The 22,676-nt window shown below is 40.7% G+C and overlaps 1 protein-coding gene across 3 annotated transcripts; it reads right to left on the bottom strand.

Annotated features, from left to right (window-relative positions):
• Nucleotides 1-1,323: 1,323 nt before the first annotated feature.
• On the bottom strand, nucleotides 1,324-20,325 carry col1a2 (collagen, type I, alpha 2). 3 transcript variants are annotated; one of them, XM_053334759.1, is made up of 50 exons: nucleotides 20,149-20,325; nucleotides 18,967-18,968; nucleotides 16,933-16,968; nucleotides 16,296-16,379; nucleotides 15,716-15,772; nucleotides 15,436-15,480; nucleotides 15,243-15,296; nucleotides 14,747-14,800; nucleotides 14,534-14,587; nucleotides 14,353-14,406; nucleotides 13,610-13,663; nucleotides 13,384-13,428; nucleotides 12,971-13,069; nucleotides 12,662-12,715; nucleotides 12,223-12,321; nucleotides 11,836-11,880; nucleotides 11,444-11,542; nucleotides 11,273-11,326; nucleotides 11,048-11,155; nucleotides 10,892-10,945; nucleotides 10,669-10,767; nucleotides 10,296-10,349; nucleotides 10,053-10,151; nucleotides 9,880-9,933; nucleotides 9,701-9,754; nucleotides 9,494-9,547; nucleotides 9,124-9,177; nucleotides 8,946-8,990; nucleotides 8,541-8,639; nucleotides 8,162-8,269; nucleotides 7,964-8,017; nucleotides 7,798-7,851; nucleotides 7,067-7,120; nucleotides 6,849-6,902; nucleotides 6,580-6,687; nucleotides 6,407-6,460; nucleotides 5,739-5,792; nucleotides 5,388-5,549; nucleotides 5,135-5,242; nucleotides 4,573-4,680; nucleotides 4,348-4,401; nucleotides 4,142-4,249; nucleotides 3,952-4,005; nucleotides 3,696-3,803; nucleotides 3,468-3,521; nucleotides 3,052-3,159; nucleotides 2,700-2,949; nucleotides 2,407-2,591; nucleotides 2,054-2,296; nucleotides 1,324-1,755 (listed from the first exon to the last, which is right to left on the bottom strand). In XM_053334759.1, exons 1-50 carry the CDS (start codon nucleotides 20,216-20,218, stop codon nucleotides 1,609-1,611), a joined length of 4,062 nt encoding a protein of 1,353 aa, XP_053190734.1. In that variant the 5' UTR covers nucleotides 20,219-20,325; the 3' UTR covers nucleotides 1,324-1,608. The 3 variants fall into 3 exon arrangements, with proteins under 3 accessions (XP_053190734.1, XP_053190731.1, XP_053190733.1); XM_053334756.1 differs by lacking the exons at nucleotides 18,967-18,968; nucleotides 20,149-20,325 and having other exon boundaries at nucleotides 16,933-17,022; XM_053334758.1 differs by lacking the exons at nucleotides 18,967-18,968; nucleotides 20,149-20,325 and having other exon boundaries at nucleotides 4,573-4,674; nucleotides 16,933-17,022.
• Nucleotides 20,326-22,676: the final 2,351 nt, after the last annotated feature.

Genomic DNA, 22,676 nt, shown 5'->3' with positions numbered 1-22,676 from the left:
ACAATCCCTAAAGTCTGTATATATGGCACCTTAAGTTGTATTGCTAATAAAAATAAAACAAAACAAAACAAAAAAAAAAAAACGTCACGCTGCTCTCTAGTGGTTATAGGAAGTATTGCAGGTGACCTTTTATTGCGTTTGCCGCAACTCACCCTGAGTAGGTCTGCCTCTATGTGGATGTATAATTAAATGACATTTTCCCACAAAGTCTGCATATTCCAGTTCCTTCAACACACTAAACTCACACTGATTCTTATCTGTGAGAAAGTGACAAAACAAGTGATATCCACAGGAATGTAATGTTCCTATAACGAACCTAACTAATAATTGTGTGCATGTATCACTGCAATTCAAGCCTTGATCCAAATCACAGAAATTTATTTGGATGCAAAAGCTGTAATATGCAAGGAAAGGCAACATCAGAGGATGCATATTTACAAGAAACAATGCACGTTAGTAATCACACATTGGCATGGACAATGTACACAGGAATTTACTGTACATTTAAAATTGGATGTACTGTTGTAAAGCAAGAAGAGGGGGGAAGGTAAATCAGGATATGGCTGTGCTTCCATAAAAGGAAGATGTTTAAGTCAGTGATGATGTGTAAATCATCAGCTGAACTAGAACCAAAATACAGTGACACACCTTCAATGGTGTCATTAAAACATGAAAGCACTTAAGTCACTGAGTAGTGTGTTTTGGAACATTGGACATGCTTTATTTCAGAACTTTTCACAATTTATTTAAACATCTCACATATACAAAATAGGTACAATAGACTTTGTGATGTCACTTTTTGAGAGAGAGAGAGGCCGCCTAAAAACCGTTCAGAATTGGATGAAATATGTGCTGTCAGTATGAACACTGTGTTGGATTTGAAGAGTAAAAAGCCTGAACAAAAACAAAAGAAAAACCAAAACAAACAAACAAACAAAAATAACAAACCGCCTAGACAAAACAAAAAAAGAACCAAAAAAAAAGAAAAAAAAACAGACATCAGGTTCCACCTGCTTAAAGTGGGGGAGTATCAGGGGACGTATGCAAGACTCCTCAGATGTCAATACAAAGTAATACAGTAAAAAGTGGTTTGCTCCACAGCTGCATATTAGCACCATATATCTCTGCTTCAAGTAACTGAGCACCTTCCGATACGGGACAAAGCTTGAAGCATTAGAAGTCTTAACATCTCGGTTGTGGACCCAGGTTTTGTCAATAGTATTTTCTTTAAGTACAGGCATGAGGTAGTTTAAACCTTATTTTCATGGAAATTGTGGTTTTAAACCTCCTCTTTGGAAGATATACAAAGACCACAAAGTGATGCATACTTTCAGCGTTTTTATTACACTTCTTTTATTTTTTACAAAAGGATGACATGATGTCCCACAACAAGGTGTTTTCCTTCGTCCCCTTTGAGTTGCTGTATTAATTTGCATTGCACAAACGCTCCGTTCAGTCCATTCAGTCCTCTCCGATAGTTGCCCATCTTAAGCAAGTGGATGCGCAGAGAGAAGTCAGCATTCGGTATAAAAAAACAACACAGAAAGGGCAGAGATTTCTTTTTTCGTTCTTTCTCTCTTTTTTGGTGTTAATTTAACATGAGTCTATTTATTTGAAACAGACTGGGCCAATGTCCAAACCAAACTCCTGATCAGCTCCACCAATGTCCAAAGGTGCAATGTCGAGGATGGGCAGGCGAGATGGTTTATTTGTTCTGTACTCAATCACTGTCTTGCTCCACTCACCAGTGTGTCTCTGTAGGGGTAGACGAAGAAAAGGAGAGACTGAATTTCAGAATAGTGCATAGAGGCAAAACAATTCACATCATGCAGCTCTGACACAGAGATATGCTCTGTCTGATGACACTATGGCATTTATTTAGCAGTTAATCTACCAGAGACAATGCACATTGCTTATCATTACTGTTAATGGTGCCACAGCTGGGCAAAAGGCTAATATTACCCTGATGTATGCTGTCACTCTCATGATTGAGAATTAAACTGAGACAATGAAACTAACATAAAAGATGGCCAAAAGCAAAAGAGCTACTCACAGTGCAGCCGTCCTCCAGCACGGAGAAGGTGAAGCGGCTGTTGCCCTCTGCCCTCAGCTCCACATCGTTGGAGCCCTGGAGCACCACTGCCTTCTTCAGGTTGCCGCTCTCACCATCCATGTAGGCAACGCTGTTCTTGCAGTGGTAGGTGACATTCTGACTAGCCTGGTTGGACAGCAGACGCATGAAGGCCAGCTGGGTGGCCATGCTCTGGGGGCTGAGGGTCTCATCGTTGTAGGTAAACTGCAGGGAGGAAACAACAGATGTTACTACCTCAGTCTTCTATACATAGGTGCGTCACAACCCCATTTATTTCAAATAGTCAAATATGCCTCCCCTCTGTAGTTGCTCACCTCAGTACCACCGTTGATGGTCTCTCCGAACCAGACGTGCTTCTTGCCCTCGGTGCTTCTGAACCAGTTCTTGCGGGCAATGCTCTCAGGGTGGGCGTAGATGCAGGTCTCACGGGTGGTGAAGTCACAGAAGACCTTGATGGCATCATTGGTGCAGCCCTGGTTGGGGTCAATCCAGTAGAATCCTACAAGGGAAAGAACAGATAGTCAAAATGATGGAATATAGAGAATATAGCTCTTAATACAGGCTAGGGGATATTTGTCGCACTGTATCAAATGAATTTTCATCTTACCACTGCTCCATTCAGGGTGGCTAAGTCTGATGTCACGGCAGGTACGGGCAGGGTTCTTCCTGGATCCCTCAGGAGTGAGAAGGTTATCGATCTGAGTGTTGAGGGACTTGATGGTAGCATCAACCTCGTAGTCCTTGGCTCTCAGGGCAGGCTGATCAGCTCTGTACTCCATATCGTAACCACCAGAGACATCGTATCCACCACCGGCGGGACCGGGAGGTCCGGGCAGACCAGGAGATCCAGGAGGACCCTGAGATGGATAATAGAGGGGATTGATACAGTTACAGTTGATGGAAAAGACAACAGAGCTCAACTTCCTAATTTACAAAATAACAGAAAACAGTGTACTTACAGCGGGGCCAACGTATCCAGGGGGTCCACGAGCACCAGGGGAGCCAATAGTACCATGACCGCCAGCTCTGCCATCCTTACCAGCGGGTCCGTGGGGTCCAGCAGGGCCCTGAAGAGGAAATCATCATATATACTGTATTATACCTAAGCATAATTTATATAACTACAAAATAGAGAATGCCCTACTTGTGGTGCTTTAGTGATTCAACAGGAAATTCTGGATGGGCTTTGCATGAGTGTAATTAATCATATTAAAATGGAAATCCCTGGATAACTCCTCTGTTTATATGATATAAATCTGCCCTGCTTACCTGGATTCAGTTCTCCTAATTCAAGTTTTGGATAGGGACACAATGGTTTTGCTAGGGCCTCCACCCTAACCACTGTTGTATTGTGGGTAATTAAGATTCCACTTACTCTAGGTCCAGAAGGTCCGTTTAGACCAGCGGGTCCAGTGTCACCAGCAGGCCCCTAAGAGGAGAGAAACCGCATCAATAAATGACATGGTAGTGACAGTGTTAATAAAATTTTAACATACATCTGCCAATCCTAAGATACATTTGGACTCCATGTAAATGATATCAATATGTGTTGTAGGTCAAAATATCAGCACATGTGGTTGTATATTATGTGTGCATCACTCACAGAAGGTCCGGGCATTCCCTGCAGACCAGGATGTCCACGCAGACCCTTCATGCCTCTCTCTCCCTTGTCTCCAGCACCTCCCTTCTCACCACGGGGTCCAGCAGGTCCCTACAACACACACACAGACAAACATATGGACTTTGCCAGGACTATCATGTCGCAGGATACAATTTTCATGTACAAAACATTTTTTGCTGGTCAACAACTTAATTTTCTATGTGCTGTTGTTATGACTACACTTTTTATTTATACTTACAGCGCCACCTCTAGCTCCGGCAGGTCCAACAGCTCCAGCAGGTCCACTGGGGCCCTAGAGATGAAGAAAGACAAGAATAAAATAATAAATAAAAAATAATAAAAGACTGGAATGAGCAAAATATATGTTAGCAATTTTGTGTCCTGTTGCTATTTTTCAGTGATGAAAATGGGCTGCTGTTGATACTCACAGACTCTCCACGGTTTCCAGGTCTGCCAGCACCTCCACTGGGTCCAGCAGGTCCAGGGGCTCCAGCAAGTCCCATGGCTCCACTGGATCCAGGCTCACCACGGTCTCCCTAAGCATGGAGAAAAAGGGTACATTTAGGTCAGAGCAGAGTATGTATGAGTGTACTATGTGAACACACATGCTTTAAGGCATAAGAGTGGACATTACCTTGAATCCAGCAACACCAGGACGGCCAGGAGGTCCATCATTACCAGGGCTACCCTGTGAATGGCAAAGTTGTTATTAGTTGATGGAGGAGCTTTTGTGGAGTTTTAAATTTAAAAAACGTACTTTGTACAGCAAGTTATTGTACTCAAGTGAGATATTTGAATACTTCACAGGTCATCATTATAGGTTTCTGGACCACGTCGTATTGGCATGTTAAATCCTTACCTCACGTCCAGCCTCTCCCTGAGGTCCAGTCATACCAGGCAGGCCAATGTTGCCAGGAGGACCACGGGCTCCAGGAGCACCAGTGGGTCCAACTCTACCAGCCTCTCCCTATGAAAAGATAAAGAGAGAATCACTGAGTCACACTGACTTCAGACTTTAAACTGTACCTAAACTAATATGTACTGATATGTAATTTTTTATTTATTTATCTATTTTACTTTTTGGGTGATCTTCGCTTGAATAAAGGTGCATATCTTAATTCGAACCAGCAAACCAAACGGTCATGTGACTGTAATTATTAAGTAATGTATACATTTTTGAAAATAATTTCTCATTGATGCATACAGTTAATTTTGCATGCATGCAGCTCAGTATGAGTGTAATTTCACAAATTTGTATTGATTGTTTGAACTGATAAAATGTAATGCCAATACATACTTGGGGCAATTCTAATGATTATATTGATTCAAATTAATTAGAAATGCTTTTATAACATGGTTCTGAGGTGGTTATAGTACAGGTGAATCCTTTAGGGGTAACATCAACATTTATTTGTACTTACAGCTCCACCAGCACCACCAGGTGAACCACGATCTCCTCTAGCTCCAGGCAGACCAACGAATCCTTGAAGACCAATGCTACCAGGAATTCCAGCCATACCAGCAGGACCCTAAATATACACACACAACATGAGTTGACAATGGAGATCTGTAGGTCTATATTGGTACAATACAAACATAAGCTCAGTTGTTTGTATAAACTGTAAATAGTAAATTTGACTTGATTTAGCTGGAAACAATTAGGCTATATCTTACAGGGGGACCAGCCTCTCCAGAGGGTCCTTTCTCTCCAGCTGGACCAGGTGGTCCAACCATACCCTGGTCTCCAGAGGGACCAGAAGGACCTGAATCACCACGGAGACCACGGGGACCATCCTTACCAGCGAGACCGGCAGGACCAGGGGGTCCAACAATACCCTGAGGGAGGAGGAAGAGAGTGGGTTAATGTCAGATATGTGTGTGTGTGTGTGTGTGTGCACGTGTATTTGAGTGTGTAAGTGGGGTGAGAAAGTACAAAGTATAAGTGTGGAGGTCTGTGAAAGTTATTGTAATTCAATGTGTGTTTGTACATTAGTCATATCATTTAAAATATAAATCAATACTCACAGCAGGACCAGCAGCACCAACTCTGCCAGCAGCTCCAGGGAAACCAGTCAGACCCTGACATCAAAAACACACAGTCAAAGGTTATGGAGCCATCATTGAGAACGTGTGGTGTGTGTGTGTTTATGCATGTGTGAGTGGGTGTCAGAGATAAGATCATAGTATTTCCTTTACTGAACTAAGAAAAAACGCTCAGAAAGAACAAAGAAAGTCCCATTTCACTACCTAGATTGAGATTTTGACTAAAATAAAAGGTACCTATGTCGCTGTTCAAAAGGGATGAAGGTTATGTAATGAGTCTGGTGAACATCTGCAACAATGATGGGCCAAAATGAGCATCATATTGGCGAATTTGTTAACTCAAGATGCAGGAAAAAGTGTCTTTGTAGTGCTTGTTGTGGAAATCATATAAAAAAAATGAATATACCCTTTCTTTGAATTTGTCATTTGGTAAAAAATAAAACTCACATTACTGATTTAGTCTAATGATTAGATGCTCTCAAGGTGTCTTGATTATCATTTCCAACCACTACATGTTATTTTGTAGCTGGTTGATTGCTTGGTATTAAAGGGCTAATAATGCCTGGACAGCTCAAGTAAGTGTGTATCTCTTATACAGCACTTATGGATGCGTCATCAGGAATTAATTATTTGTATATTTAAATACTCACAGGAGGGCCATTGTCTCCACGGGCACCAGTGGGTCCAGAGGGGCCGGAAGCACCCTAAATAAACAGAGGAAAACGTCATCAGAATTAATAAACAAAATAAAACAATCCTCGTGTTATCTCAGAGAGTTATGCTGCAATGAAAAGTGCATTTGTCCACTGTGAAAGATACTAACAGGAGGTCCAGACTGTCCAGCGGGTCCAGCAGGGCCAGAGGGGCCAACTTCTCCCTTTCCTCCTGCAGGGCCACGCTCTCCTCTTGCACCGGGCTGACCATCAGCACCCTGTAGGGTGGGGAAGCAGTAGGGTTGGGTCAACATCCGTGCAATTGTATATGCTTATGTGCAATATTTGTGTGTTGATATAAATTTAGGTGATATTCTGTAGCTTGGACAGGTTGTAAATATGGTATATTATATTGCAAGGTGATTGGCTGCTGGCTTACAGGGGGTCCAGCGAATCCAGCAGATCCAGCAGGTCCACCCTCTCCACGCTCTCCCTGTGGAAAACAGGTAGTTGGTTAGAAACTGGCTGATTTAAAAGCCATTGAAGTGTTGTATTGGGTTATTTTGTTCAATATTCATGTCCACAGATCATTTGGGGTAAATATAGTAGAGCAGCTGATATCTGTTAATATGAGGAAAGGGAGCCGCAGCTACTTACAGGAGATCCACGGGGTCCAGCGGGGCCAGCGGGTCCGAAGGAACCACTCTCACCCTGAAGGAGAAAAGTGATGGAGGGTCAGCAGAGTAGATATGTTTATGTGCATGAGTAACCCTAACCCTTGAGCATGATATGGAATGTACTCTAATGAGTTGTGCCAAATATACTAATAACAGTAGAACCAACAAAGATAAACAAAAAATTGCTGCCATCTGATTATTTAATAATATTTCCTCAACTGAAAACTTAATCAGCTGACTTAGTACTATAGATGGTAATTCATTGTTTATATAAATGTCAGAAAGCAGAAAATATTTTAACATGTATCAAAGTTGTTTATTTGTTTGATGCATTTATTAATATAAGTATATATGTGGGTGAATCAGTGATGTAATATTATACATTGGCCATCAGGTGGCAGTATTGAGGTCCTACCTTCACGTACTCTATAGTACAACACTGTTAGTGGGTTATCACAATTGCTGCTTCAGAGCAGTGACAGGTCTAAGCGTATAGACTGACCATGTTCAGTTAGATTAGGACTGGATATAGGATATAGTACTGATGGTTTTCTACTGTGAGGCATCACTGGTATGGAAGTCAGTCTGCCATCTTGTTGAATAAAGTTGATGGTAGCCATTTCTAAATTGCAATAAAGTTCTGTGCTATTTCTCGATGTTACAGTGTCACCCTAAACACTTTCATTGTGGTGGTTTCTGTCACCTACATACCTTATCACCATTGGCTCCAGTAGGTCCAGGGGGTCCACTGGGTCCTTGCAGTCCCTAGAAAAAGAGACAAAAAGGATGCTAAGATCAAGAGTCTGGTTGTTGTGATCGAACTACTGAATGGCTACAATTTTAATATCAACAGCTTAAAGAAGAAATATGTACTTACACGGGCACCATCTCTTCCACCATTGCCATCAGGTCCTCTGTGTCCAGGCTCTCCCTAAATGGTAGAGAGGATATTCATTTTCATTAACAGCTGTTAATGAAAGTAGCGGTAGCACCTTCGTTTAAAATTGACCTACTGTTATTGCATGTCACTCCTGACTCCTGCCAATTTTCTGGATGATATATTTTTTGCACATACCTTCTCTCCCTTTCCTCCGGGAGTGCCAGCACCTCCACGCTCACCAGGCATGCCACCGGGTCCCTGGTGTCCAGGAGCACCAGCAGCTCCAAGAGCGCCAGGCTCTCCCTGGAAACGGACAAGGCAAACTATGGTTCATTTTTGAAAACACAGATGGTTTTGAAACACTACTATATCTATTGATCTGGCACTGGCTTATTATGCATGTTACTGATCCCTTTTGTAGAATACAGCTGTGTGTATGTGAGGCACAAAATCGTTTATATAGATTTGATTAAGAACTAGTCAACTTCTGCAGATAACATTTTCTCCAGTGCAGTCTATATGTCTGAAGATCATCTATAACCTTTGTTTATAGGTTTTTCCCCAGCTACCATACCTTGCCACCATCGGCACCAGGTGCTCCAGCGGGTCCACGGGGTCCAATTGGTCCCTGAGATCCAGCAGCTCCAGCAACACCAGGGTTACCACGCTCTCCCTTGAAGAACACACAGAGTAAGTCAGTGGATGGTCTATTGTCTGTATGTATACCTCATCACAAACATGCAAAATTAATCTAAGGGAAATTTTCTGATTGGAATAATTTGATTTGTTATACAACTGTAAGCAAACTAGGAAATAAAAGAGCATTGGAAGCTATAGGCCTTGACTCATTTGGTACAAACAGACACAGTGCTTCTTAAAATTTGAAAATGTTAATATTCAATAGAATCTAGCAATATGAAGAAGGTGCTATAAGTAGCTGTGTGCTCCAGAAAACAAAGGCTATGACAGGTGAACGTACCTTGCCACCAGCAGGTCCAGCAGCTCCCTGGTCTCCTGGGATACCCTGAAAGGTGATACATGAATGGTTTGCTTAGAGATGTAGTGTGACTTTTACAATTTATTGCTTTGTTTGTATATGACATGGGCTTTTGCCTGCTGACGTTGTCAAGCTCCACGTGTTATTCCGTATTACTTACTCTGTCTCCAGGCTTGCCAGCCTCTCCACCAGGTCCAGCGGGGCCAGGCAGACCCTGTAAATATCAAGTTGCAACATCAGCACCAGTGGAATCAAAAGTAATATTTATGCAAATACTGCTATCCAAAAAAGTACACTGAAATAAAGGTGAAAGGTAGAATTAGAGTTTGTTCATTGTTTGTGAACATGTTACTTTTGGGGTTATTTCTTAGCTCTATTAACAATGAACTGATGACTGGTGCATCAAACTTGGTTCAAAATGCTGGCCTTAAGGACAATAAAACATGTACTGGGTAAAACTAAACTGGAAAGTGAAGTTAAAATTCAGTCTAAATTGCTCGTTTATATAGAGATAGATGATGGATTCAAACCTGGAAGCCAGGAGCTCCAGATGGTCCCTGTTCTCCTTTCTCACCAGAGCCGCCCTGTTGGGAAAAAGAGAGAAGACCATTGTTTTAAAAAAGACACACTGATGGATATAGCAGCAGAATTGAGAATATTCTATGTATTTGTCAGAAAAATGTGAAACTTCTACTACATTTAATGCTACCAAAGTGTATATATGCAAGCATTCTTACAGCAGGTCCCATAGCTCCAGTGGCTCCATTGTTGCCATCAGCTCCAGGAAGTCCCTAAAAACAGAGACAGGTACACGGTGACATGTCATGACAACAGACAACAGACCTTTCCTTTCTTCTTTTTCAAGATCTTGAATCAGTGAAAAAAGGAAAAAATTGTTGAGTATCATTTGACTTACTCTCAGTCCAGTGGGGCCAGTGGCTCCCTTATCTCCAGGCTTGCCAGCGTCACCCTGAAGGATGTAAAAAGAGGTAATTTAAGCACAGGTTATGATGAAGTTATTATAAAAAACATGTTATATCATTTCACACGATCATTTCCTGGTCCAGTCGTGGCCTTGTTTTTACTTACAGAAGGTCCTTTGGGTCCTGGGAAGCCAATGTTTCCAGGCTGGCCTCTGGGTCCAGTTGGGCCGGGTGGGCCAGAGCGGCCATCTTGTCCAGCAGGACCCTGGGTGAAACAGGAAGTAGGAGGAGGAAGTGATGCTGATTGTATTCATTAGAGCAAACATGATCATAGAGATGACTGAGACCAATGGCACTATGTGCGTGTGATTGAAATAAATTAATATTTGTAAAATTCAGGTTTACTCACAGCAGGTCCCTCCTTTCCTGGGGGTCCAGAGCTTCCAGGGCTTCCTGGGAGACCCTGTAGAAAATAAACATTGGTCAGTCTTAGATGTAATGTCATTAAATTGTGCTGTTTAATCTGACCTCTCCAGTTAGAGATGATTACAGCTGTCTTTTATGGAATCTAGGGTTTTAAATAAAAAAATAAAACAGACTAGTTCACATCTGACAATAACGTGATACTCATGACATTATACCACAATGTCTCTGAACTATTTAAACACAGCTATGTCAAATGACCACAGGCCTATCCTCCTTCTCATCTCTTCTTTGTGACTTCAGATCCCTATATACTATTCAAAAACAAAATTTAGCAGAGAATTTAGCAGAGAACTCACCCTGAGACCAGCAGCACCAGGCTCACCAGCACGGCCAGCATCTCCAGGGGGTCCACGAGATCCACCTGAGCCAGTGGCGCCACGGGCACCAGGCATACCCTGTGAGAAGTGGAACAGAAATGAGGAGGAAGTTTAATCACATGACTGAATGCTGACTGTATTATACTATATTTCTGACTATGTTGCATGCTGGTGGAATGAGATTTGTTTATTGAACACTTACAATGGGACCAGTTCTTCCCTCAGAACCAGGCATACCACGGCTTCCAGGAGCACCCTGTAGAAGACACACACAAGCATTAGCAGGTTATCCATGCCTATGGATTTTGATCTGTATGGATACAACACCACCTATCACAAGCAGTGATCTGGTACTCACTCTAGCTCCACGGTTTCCAACGGGTCCAGGGCCACCAAGCTCACCAGTAGGTCCTCTCTTGCCCTCCTCACCCTGAGGTCCAGTGGCTCCCTGAGGTCCAGCGTTACCCTGAGCAAGGCAACAGAGAAGGTAAAGGGCACCACCCAGACATCCGCAGAAACAGTTTGATATATTTTCATATATATATAATATAAAGAACATGATTGGGATATGATTAAAACTCACAGGCTCTCCTTTGGCACCAGACTCTCCCTTCACACCCTGAGCACCTGGATCTCCCTAAAATAGATAAACAGACAATTACTGAACACAAATAATTATTAATCATGGTGTATGCATTATATGAATAAGTGTGTACATTTGTTTTTGTGAATGTTTTTGTGCACTAGTACTCACAGCCAAACCTCTGGCACCAGCAGCACCCTGAGGGCCCTGGGGTCCAGGTCCTCCTCTTGGTCCAGGGAAGCCAGGAGCTCCAGCAACACCAGGGAGGCCCTAAATGACAGCCATGTTGGACAGGTGAGCATTACTCAACAGCTTAACTTGAAAAATTGTCTGTATTTTATCTCTTCCCTTAATTCATTTGTTTTGGATTTACCATTATACATTTTTAATAAAGATTATATTCTTATAAATCTATATAGAAAAATAGATAACACAGTTCTATCAGTAATGTGTCCTGTAACTGAAACAACCTTATTATGTGTGGTGTGTGTAGCATGATTGCTGTAACCTGTAGGTGACCCTAGATGACCTTTGACACATTCTGGTACTGTTTGAATACTTACAGCAGCTCCCTTTGCTCCATTCAGGCCATTATTACCAGGGTTACCCTAGGGAAAAAGGACAAGAAAACAGAGAATTTTATCAAAACAAATTAAAATTAAACAAGAATACAAAGATAACTTATTTTGAAAAGTAATCTTAAACCTTATATGTAATATTTGATAACATTACATATCAAAGTTTACAGAACTTCAGCAACTTAAATACTTATTTAATGGACAGTCGAAAAAATTGACTGATCTTGCTAGGAACAACAGTCTTTTGAAAATCAAGAGAATTTAAACACAAACTAAAAAACATTCTTGTGTCCAATAATTGTTGCAGGCCTGGTTATGAGTGACAAGAAAATGACAATGGGAATCATGGCAGCAGCATATTTGTGTACTTACAGGTGGACCAACGGGGCCAACAGCACCATTGGGTCCGGGCTCTCCTCTAGATCCCTGAGGTCCAGATGGGCCAGTAGCTCCAGCACCTCCAATCTCTCCCTGTCAAAGACCAAACACATCCATAATCAAACACTGTCTCATTGATACCTGGTGGCTGTTAGTGTCATAGTGTGAGCAGTACTGTATTTAATGTTGAAATATTAATTGGAGCTGTTGTGTGTAAACTATTCCCTTGGGGATATTATACGGTACAATAAACTATTGGTATGATGAACAATGATAGATGATGCATCAAAAAGATTAGTAAGTAAGACATGGACATTCCTCTGAATGATGCTTATACTGTGTATTAATTAGAAGTGTCTCCTTTTGCGACCATAAACAGGAACCTCTGTGGGAGGCAATATCGTCAAAGGAGAGGAAATGCCACAGGACCTACCTTGGGGCCGGGACCACCGGGGAAACCTGGGGGACCAGCAGCACCAATGGGTCCCTGTGAAGAAGAGCAGCAGATATGATGTCAGGATGCTTGTCATACAGGTCAGAGTTCAAATTCAGGTCAAAGCTTAAAAAAAAAGTTTTTGTCTAAAATGGGACATTAAATGTCTAAAATGGGACATTAATTACTTTTTCTTTTGGTACTTAGGACACCTGTCCTTAGGTACTTTCTGGATATGTATCTTGATGACACTATTACCTATTCACAGAATGCTTTAATCTTATAATATAAAAAGTGTTTGATACTTACAGCGGCGCCAGTGGGTCCAACATTGCCATCAGCACCACGAGCACCAGCAGGGCCAGCAGGGCCAACGCGACCTCTCTCACCATTAGAACCACGAGCTCCCTAAAGGGAAAATAAACAGAAAGCAGGAGAGATCAGAAAAAATGTCCTTACTCCAATCATGTAATGGCTAAAGGATGAATTCTGGTGAATGAGCAGAAGTAATAACATGACTGATAACTTGTACATGTTTGTGACAATTCATGGAGAATAAAAAATGACAGGCAAGAATATGTAGTATATTATATTATATAGTTTATATTGCCATAACTTGACATTTGGTTGGAACAGTAATAAACTATGTGAAACTGATTGCTAAACACATTGCTAATGTTTCATGCATAAATGGTGATGCTTGAGCTTGATCAAGAACTTACAGCAAGTCCAGGGCTTCCAGCAGCTCCATGTGCACCAGGCTCACCCTATAAAGAGGCAGGAGAAGGTGGATTAGGGTGATGAGTGACTCAAAGTTATAAGTTAATAGGTCAGATAAAAAACATGCAACAAAAAGTAATCTATTCCTCTGGGATATTCAAAACTCACTCAAAAGCAATACATAACTACAATAAACTGGGATAAAATTTGTTATTGTGCCTTTCTTACCTTAAGGCCAGCAGCACCAGGCTCTCCCTTGCGTCCATCCAGACCAGTGTAACCCTAAAACACAGACAGAAAGAAATGATGGAAGATGTTTACAAGGGAAAGGGCTACAAGATATCACATAATTGATAATAGTCAAGAATATCTAGAATTGAGGGATAAGGAGAAAAAATTGTGGTGTACTGCCCTAGAGCCACACTCTAAGCCAAAAAAGGAAAGCTAAGGATCAGTTGAGGAGACAGGGATCTATGTTCAATGTACCCAAATTCTAGAATATAATCTTTTTGAGCCCTGTTAAGAACACATATAGGATAGGAGACATTCAAACTCTCATGGGAAACATGAAGGAAAGCTAGTTCCACAGGAGGTTTATCCTCTGGCTCTGGTTTATATGGAAGACACCTTAGCCACATCTATGAGGTGGCATCAAAAATGACAGCAGTAAAGCTTGCTACTTTCTGTCAGTCCAATCAACAGATATTTAGTAAAGTAAAGTAAAGTACTTCGGTATTTCTAGTTAGCTCCTCAGGAGACAGGAAGAAGAAGGTTGGGTCCATATTGACTCCCAGTGTCCTTCGTTATGTGGAACACAGCTTCCAAAATATAACGTCCACTTTTATAAAGGACAGGTGTGTCTATCTTCCTCCAATATTTTCTTTTGCAGTTTCAGATGCTTGGCTCAATCCAGCAGGACTCAGGTGAGCAGGACAGAGCAGGTAAAGAAGCCAGAAAAGATTAGCACTCACTCTGTGTCCCTTCATTCCAGGAAGTCCAGGGGTTCCGGGGAATCCACGAGCACCCTGGAAGTCAAAAGAAAGAGAGCATTACTAAGGTATACTTCACCTTTTGTGTTCAACTAATTTACTACTTTAAGCACTTCACATTATGTCACTGGTTGTATTTGGTGTTTTGGTGAAAATCACTTACCTGAGGGCCGGGGGTACCTCTGTCTCCGGGCTTGCCAGGTCTGCCATTGTTACCCTGTGAGTCAACAAAAATAGCCTTTAACATTTGACTCTGAACTAACGTGAAACTCTATATCAACAACTCAATACAATCCCAAGAAGACTTTACGAAACATTTAAAACAAAAATAGCTCCTAAAAAGTGCTTATGCAGAAAAACAAATGTATATACGTACGTCCTCTCCAGCTTTGCCAGGAGCTCCTGGGGGTCCACGAGCACCGAGGGGTCCCTTGGAAAGAAAATCAGAGCATTGATAAGATTTCACAGATTATATAATATAATCATTTGTAGGCCTGCAACTAACAATGATTTTCATTATTGATTCATCTTATTTTCTTGAAAAGTTTATTAGTTGTTTGGTCCATAAATTGTCAAAAAATGCTTAAAAAAAGTCAGTCACTGTTTTTCAAAGGCCAAGATGACATCCTTTAATTGTTTTTTGTCCTGATCTACAGTCCAGAACTAAAATATATAGTTTATACTACAGAAAATATTCATATTTGAGAAGCTGGACTTATTTTGACAATTTTCTCTTAAAGAATGACTCCAAATGATCGATTATCAAAACAGTAGGGGATTCATTTCATAGATGGCGACCAACTGATTGATCAACTAATTGTTGCAGCTCTAAGAATTAGAATGATTGTGAATATTTTAGAGGATAATCTTACTGTCTGTCCGGGCTCTCCAGGCTCACCAGCATGTCCGGTGTGTCCCTGAGCTCCCTGTTGAATAAGAGGCACAGCAATTAGTCATGATGTAGACAGCGTAACAAGTGCAACAACAGGTTGTTTTTTTAGTTCATGGCTGATGGATCAGACAATACAATATAGATAATACAACTATGTGAAAGAGTCAACTTACAGGGGGTCCAGGAGGTCCAGGTGGGCCTCTAGGTCCCATCATACCCTGAGAAGGAGAAAACAATAAATAATGACTTTGATTTAAAATTCAGAGAAATGAACAAAAATAATTGACAGCTTATAGCTTGGAACATGTTGGTGAATAGTGCTATAAATGGACATGCATCAGTGTACTGTTGGGCAATGTGTGTGATGGCCTTATATGCTTTGGTGAATGCGTGTGTTTGTCTTATTATGCTTTGGTAAATGCATGTGTATGAGAGAGAGGAAGGGGTGCTTACAGAAGGTCCAGGGCCGGGATCAGGAGCTTTCACACCATCATACTGAGCAGCAAAGTTCTGTTAAACAGTACAAATAAGTAACTGGTTAGTTGTGCATACTACAAACCTGTTATGATACAATAATTAAATATAATAAATCATTATCTAACACAAATATGTGCCTGTTGGCAAAAAAAGTTATTTAACATAAGTTGGAAGCAGGCTACCTATATTATTTCTAAGGGTTTGACCTGAAAGCAATTTTGCTTTCACACTTGTAGCCTGATTGTGTATCAACCATGTTTAATCTTTTATGAAGGCCATTGGGTCAAATGAGTAAAGGACAAAAGGTCAAAGGTCACAAGTTTATGACATCATTAATGAGGCAGTAAGGTCAACAGGGGTAATTAAACAAATTAGTTATGGGTTTCATGGGTATCCCTAAATGTACTGAATGTGGGTCATTCATACAAGATATCTGAGTTTGCATTATAAACAATACTGGCAACCAAAAATAATCAATACAAAGTTTTGGAGTGCTTTTGAGATAAACACTGTGAAGCCAGGCTAGTTATTTTGCAAATACAATCAGTAGACTTACTCCTCCGAGTCCAGGGGGCCCAGGGGGGCCAGCGGGGCCAGGTTGTCCGGGTTGGCCATCTCTTCCATTAGGTCCTTGAGGACCCTGTAAAACAAAGATGATACATTGTGAGTAAACAAAATGATTGAATGAAAAAAACAGCTGCTGATGGCTAAGGATGCTGCCACGAAGTGAACCCTGCAGTAGCAGGAAGGCTTGTTTCTTGTGATAATACATGAATAAGCACACTGCACAGTAGATATGCAGATAAACAGATAAAGCAGCTGTTGTAGCATATGTTAATATGTTTTTGTAATATACTGCATGATGGGCGTAGATTTAATGTCAGAAAGAAAAAGAAAAACTGTGTTTCTGTTTAAAAAAAGCTATTGTATTAAAATAAATCAGGTCACAATATTTCAAATAGCATCTGTTGTATCTGTTCCATCCTGACATATCCGTCTATTCACATTACAATTGTTAATGTAAATACAATTGGGGATGTAAACAAAGGGGTGTGGCCTACTGAGGTCAGGAGGTCAAATGATGTCAACAAATATTGTGCCAAAGATGCTTCATAAACATACCACATTAAACACTTAAATTACACTTTTAACAACTTTGTTGCTTCAAAAATAGCAGTTTCACTTCAGCTTACCCTGTCACCTCGAGGTCCTTTGTCTCCTCTGGGACCCTGCGGCAGAAAAATCACTCAGTCAGCCCAAAACACAGAGCAGATGGCTCAATGACTTAAACAATCTGTCAGCTCCAAACTATTCTTCAAGCAAAGCAGACCACTCTTTCTCATCTGAACCATAGTAAATATAACTAAAGGCAAAGTGAGAATCACATTTGAATTGTGTTTAAATGACCTGGTTTGCAATTATAAAATGTGTATGCAAACAAACTTGGAAAAGCAAGTTAAACACATTTCAGTTTAGACTAGACATCTCAGTGATTCCCTTTGACCTTTTCCGTGTCTGATATGCCACACTCTAGGTGCTAAATGACACATAAAAATGACATTATGTGCTCACCTTGAGGGTTCCCCAAATAGAAAAGAAGATAAATAAATGTAAGATTTATTTATTTAGTCTTTTCAGGGATTCTTCATGTCATTTAACATTTCGGTTACATTGAATATCAGTTCAATATAATCAAAGATATTTCTTCCTTTTGCATAAGCATGATACTGAGGTAACATTTTGAATCAAATAACGCATGCAAAATATTGTTGTATCCTTTACAAGGATACCTGGAACATGCTCATGCAGATACAGGAATGAAGATTTAAACAGAGCAGAGCAATGAGCATGTGATATAAATGATCAACATGTCCACAGAGATGCTATGAAGCGTCCCAAAGCAGACTCAACAGCCTCTTAGCAATAAGAGACTGTTAATCCAATGAAATATTACCATAGGAACACAGTGTGTATTGCACCTTTAAACCTTTAAAATTCTGCTGCGAACATTCTGTCTTGTATTTCATTTTGGGAAATCTCAATTATGACCAGAATAATTCAAAGAAACAATCATCAGGGACTATTTGGTCTTTGATGTTGGGCCTCAAAAACATTTTAGTTAAATATTTTTCTTTTCTTTGTTCAATCTAAAGTGTATATCTCAACTTTTAACTGCTGGTCTGAGACCAGGTTTTCCTTCCTTAATTCAAATTCCAATGAAGGAGCAAACTGACCCAAAGCCAGCTGTTATAAGTAAATCCCCCTCTGCCCCTCACTGCCATCCTCAGAAAGGATCCTTTGTACCAGGCCCCATGGGTGCCTCAGCACTGCAGTTTTAGCTTTCATTGACACAATCTTTAGCCAATAGGACCCTCACCTATTCATGGACAGGCAGCGAGAAAACTCAAGAGAAACAACTTTGGTCAGGGGTTGACAATCCTAAATGAAAATGCTCTGCCATCAATGAGATTGCTCAAACGGTCGAGAAGAACAGAGAAGCCCTCTTTCAGTGGGATGTTTCACAAGTTTTGGAAGGCAAAAAGGCAAAAATGAGAAGGTACAGCTGTTTTTAAGAAAATTCTTGTCATAATTGCATGCATATGTACTAACCGAGTCTGTGGCGTTGGAGAGATGAGGAGGAGGAAGAGGGAGATGAGGAGGGTGGGGAGAGAAAAGGGAATACTCCGTTAAAACATATCAGGCATTTTTTTTAACAGTCATCTGAAAAAGAAACAGTGTCATTTGCATCCTTTTAAATTCTTCTTCAATGTGTTAACCTCTTCCTATTTGTTAGAGGAAAGTGTTGTTCTTTCCTCAGCATGAGAAAAAAGTCTCGAAAAATGTAGACTGAAAAAGGAGTATGTCCATTATGTAGAACTAAGGCTGAACATGACAGTAATTAAAGAATATTCAGTGTGAAATAGAAATGTAGACTTTTTATGTGTTTTCTGCGGGTGTTAAGCTACATCTGGGGCATAAAAATGTGTCAGAGTCACAATGTTGCAAATGCCTCTGTCATGCCTAAACCAATTAATTTCCCCACACTGTTTTTTTTTCTACTAACAACTTTCTTCCTCTACGACATGTCTCAACCCAACCAAAAGTATAGCTGGGCTCCATCTCTGCACTGTGTGTGAATCACAGCACACTTCAAACTGTCTAACTTTGTAATGAATGTGAATCTCAGTGTTCAATATAGCATTCCAGACTTATATTAAAGCTGTGACTGCTGACAGGCCTGAACAGGTAGTTCATACCCTCAGGACAGGAATAGTTGTCCTGCTGCTGCAAAGATAAGAACTACAGCACTGCGATATCTGATATTAATGCTGCAATATGAAGACACACAGGGCTGTTAAAAATGAATGAATTTGATCCCAATTAGACTGATTTCTGTCATCCAAATGTGTTTAAAAGGTGTTGTTTATCATCATCTGATGACTGTATCCTTCACTTGGCTGATGATTGTATCTTGTATCAAAACCTGGTTGCAGGTATTACAGATCAGTGCAACTGGACGTCAGCTGCCCTCTCTGAGTCTGGACCAGCTGATATGACTGGGTTTGGCCCAGCTGGGACCTCCCCATGAACTCTTAAAACATCATGTCAAATCTGGACCACAAGGTGGCGCACTAAGACATTTGGAGTGATGTGAGACTTTTCATCTCCCCACTTAAGGTACTTTAATATTGAAAACGTTGCAAAAAGCTTAAAGCCTTAGTTTTAAAAAAACTTTTCATTACATATTTTGTGACTGAACTGACATTAAACTATGCAGACTTTAACTGTCAATAAAGTTATAGAAAAGGCTATTTAGTTTAACAACATCTAGTAATACTGTTTAATGTTAAAAATTTAGCTACATTTTTTACTTTGGCTTTGAGAAACAGATTTGTCTCCTTTGAAGGAGGAGAAAATCAAAATTGGTGCCAAGAGGATGTTTGCACAAACGGCCACCAGGGGGAGATAATGTAATTTCCTATAATAAAGCTTCATTCCCTGGACGTCTGCATGGAACAATGTGTCCAACGCCCCAAACCTTTTAATCCTATGACTAAAAGAAAACCCGCATTTATCCTATTTTGATCATTCTGCATGCACTATATGCTTTGAAAAGACTCTAGGCAAACTACTTTACACGTCTCTTTCAAAGCCACACAACTTTTTTTGAGGAGCGCGACTTATCCCTCTCGGAAACTAATCAAATGATAATTATTGTATCCTTGGAAAAAAAAGTGAAGAATCCTCAGCACGAACTCAATCCGTAGAGTTTTATTCAGCAGTGCTTTGAGCTGTCTTCAGGTTGACCTTGATGTAAGTCCCAAACAAAAGCCAAGCGCAAGATCCTCAAGCAGTGGGACCACGAAAAAAAATATCCATCACAGAAAAGAGCAGATATTAAAACTTACATTGACATGATGCTAGGTATGAAGTTACTGCAAGCAGCAACAGAATCCGGGTATCCACAAAGCTGAGCATGTCTAAATGGACATGCAGACTCCTTGTGCTGCTGTGCCCCTTGTTTTTAAACCACCTTCAAGCAGGCATACAGTTGTGGTGACGAGAGTAACTCCAAACTTAGCAGAAGCCTGCAGCCGTGATGCTAGAATAATAAAGTTCTATCAGGCCTATTTATACGGCAGGAGGGTCCCTGGTCTGCGTGTCAAAAGTCAGCCCACCAGCCAATGAGAGAAGAGAAACCCAATCTGACTCCCATCCCTCTGCAGCTCGGAGTCAGTCATGTGGTCCTGCATCTCCCAGCCTCCTCTCCACCAGAAACCGTTTGGCAAAACTTTGGCGATGATGACGAGTGCAACGTTTAATTAGATCCATTCTTTTTGAGGACGTGGACAGCGTCGAGGTTTAAAAGGGAGAAGAAGGCCTACTTTTTTTCCTTCTTTTACGGGTTGAAGTGAATCCGGAGTGTCAGTATACAGGGAGATACGGGCGCGAGACGTTCAACCTTGCGCACAGTTTAGATTTGCGCGTAAAATATGCCCGGTTTGGTGCGTATAGATGGGCATGAGTTGGCACCGGGAGGGCCTGGGTCTTCTCTCCATTGGATTTCATAGGGAAAAAATATTTTAGGGAGAGTGTATGAATATCGGTTGAATTCCTTTTGATCAAATGGAGCATGGACTTTTAGTCTGCCATTTTTACGCACGGATATATTTTTTTGAACAATTCTGATACTTCAGCCTTATTTTTTTTACTGCTATGGAAGGCATTCTAGTTTCAACTTTTTATTTTGCGCAATATATGAATATAATATATATCCATAATGCAGTCAAGCCATTTTTATGTCATGCTTCATTTTTTCCACTCACGTGCAGAACATATGTAGCCTACCAATCATTTCCTGAACAGTCTAATAAAATAATTCACTGGAACATTTACTTTGTAAAGTGTGTCACGTACAACATATACAACATACACTGCTGCAGCTTTACACATAGGCAGGTGTGAAGGAGAGATCTAATTCCAACCTCTCTCTCTCTCTCTCTCTCTCTCTCTCTCTCTCTCTCTTTGAGCAGCTCTTACCTGCCCACATGACCAGACATGTCATCTGCTCTACTACCACTCTAACATCACTCAGTGTGGCCCTCACACACTCCCTGTCAATTTAAGTGAATAACATACATAGCACATAATCCTAAATCATTATATGGACAAAAGCAGGGATGTGCTCAATGTCTAAACACATGCATTTTCACAACTAGCAGAAAGCAAAGACCATTAAAACAAATATGTGTTTTTAGGTTAAATTGGGCAGCCCTGTAGCCAAGATGGATGAAATGGGGGCAGGTTGTAGGTTATCTTGGAGTTCAGGATTTGGTCAAGTTGAACGAAAGGTAAAAATAATTTTCCTCCTTTTCTCCTAGTATGTGGAAGCCAGGAAGTGTGGAAAATGCTTTTATTGCAACTTAAATCAGCAGGACATGCCTTATTTTTTATATTTCCTCAAGATACATTTGCCTGTTACATTAAATATGTAAAGGAGTGCATCTGCCAAGTAAAATGTTGCAGGTGGATATGAAAAGGATTCAGAAAGGTTACATATTGGCTCTGCCCTCTTACACTCTATTAATCTCTCCCAAATAACTGCACAACTCTTCTTTTCCTACTGCCTATGGACATGCCTGCTGTATTCCCTCCCCCTCTGTGCAAGAAAAAAGTCATTGTTGGACACTCCCGACAACTTCACCTCAACTCTTTCCTGAGTCAAATGACAGAGACAGAAAGACAGAGACAGAAGGGGAGGAGGGGTGAGTGAGATGAAACGTGTTTTAAAGATGGCAGAGCTCCCACTCACTGCAGAGTTACATTCTCATGTTTGCAGAGGAGCTAAAGCCTTGAAGTAGCTGGAGAGAATAGACAGGCGGCGTATGAAATCAAAGATGGCCGCAAAGCTCCACATCATCAGCCTTTTTTCTTATTGATTCAACAACCTTCCACGTCAAACACACAGTTTTATTTTATCCTTATCAATTGTTGCTATTTGTAGATCATTTTTAAAGCATCTATTAGAAGATTATACAATATGAAAAAAGTCAGTTTAACTCTAAAAGCAATGGGTTGTGAGCAGGACAGAATACAAGTCCTGTAGTAATAACAAAATAATGAAAAGTTTTTTTCTTTTTTTTCACCAACTGCTCCTTGAGTTTAATTTTGCAGTTTGCATGGACCATTCATCCTTTCCTCAAGAATGGGATGGTGCCCAAGGTCAAGATTTTCATCACTGACAGCTAGGTTACCCTACACGTATTAAAGCTCTGCATATGCTAAAGTTGCTGATACAGCTTCTTCTTCTTTTAAGAAATGTGACATGACAGATTCAAGAACTAAATCTTAAATCATTCATAAATATTTCAATGTACTCCTGGGGAAAAAATGGTATGCAAATGGTACTGACAGAGACTCTGGTAACCCATTCTCA

The sequence above is a fragment of the Scomber japonicus genome, chromosome 15 (assembly GCF_027409825.1).
Source record: "Scomber japonicus isolate fScoJap1 chromosome 15, fScoJap1.pri, whole genome shotgun sequence".
Classification (NCBI taxonomy): Eukaryota; Metazoa; Chordata; class Actinopteri; order Scombriformes; family Scombridae; genus Scomber; species Scomber japonicus.
This window is presented reverse-complemented; position numbering and strand designations above follow the sequence as displayed.

What these genes read in the sequence shown, in the direction of transcription:
- col1a2 (XM_053334759.1), bottom strand. Translation starts at nt 20,218, where the DNA reads ATGCTCAGCTTTGTGGATACCCGGATTCTGTTGCTGCTTGCAGTAACT. An exon ending in ATGGAGCAAAGGGAGCTGCT is followed by an intron (nt 11,543 to 11,835) that starts GTAAGTATTCAA and finishes GCTGTCATTTAG; the next exon opens with GGCCTCCCTGGTGTTGCTGG. An exon ending in ACGGACCTTCTGGACCTAGA is followed by an intron (nt 3,160 to 3,467) that starts GTAAGTGGAATC and finishes TTTCCTCTTCAG; the next exon opens with GGCCCTGCTGGACCCCACGG.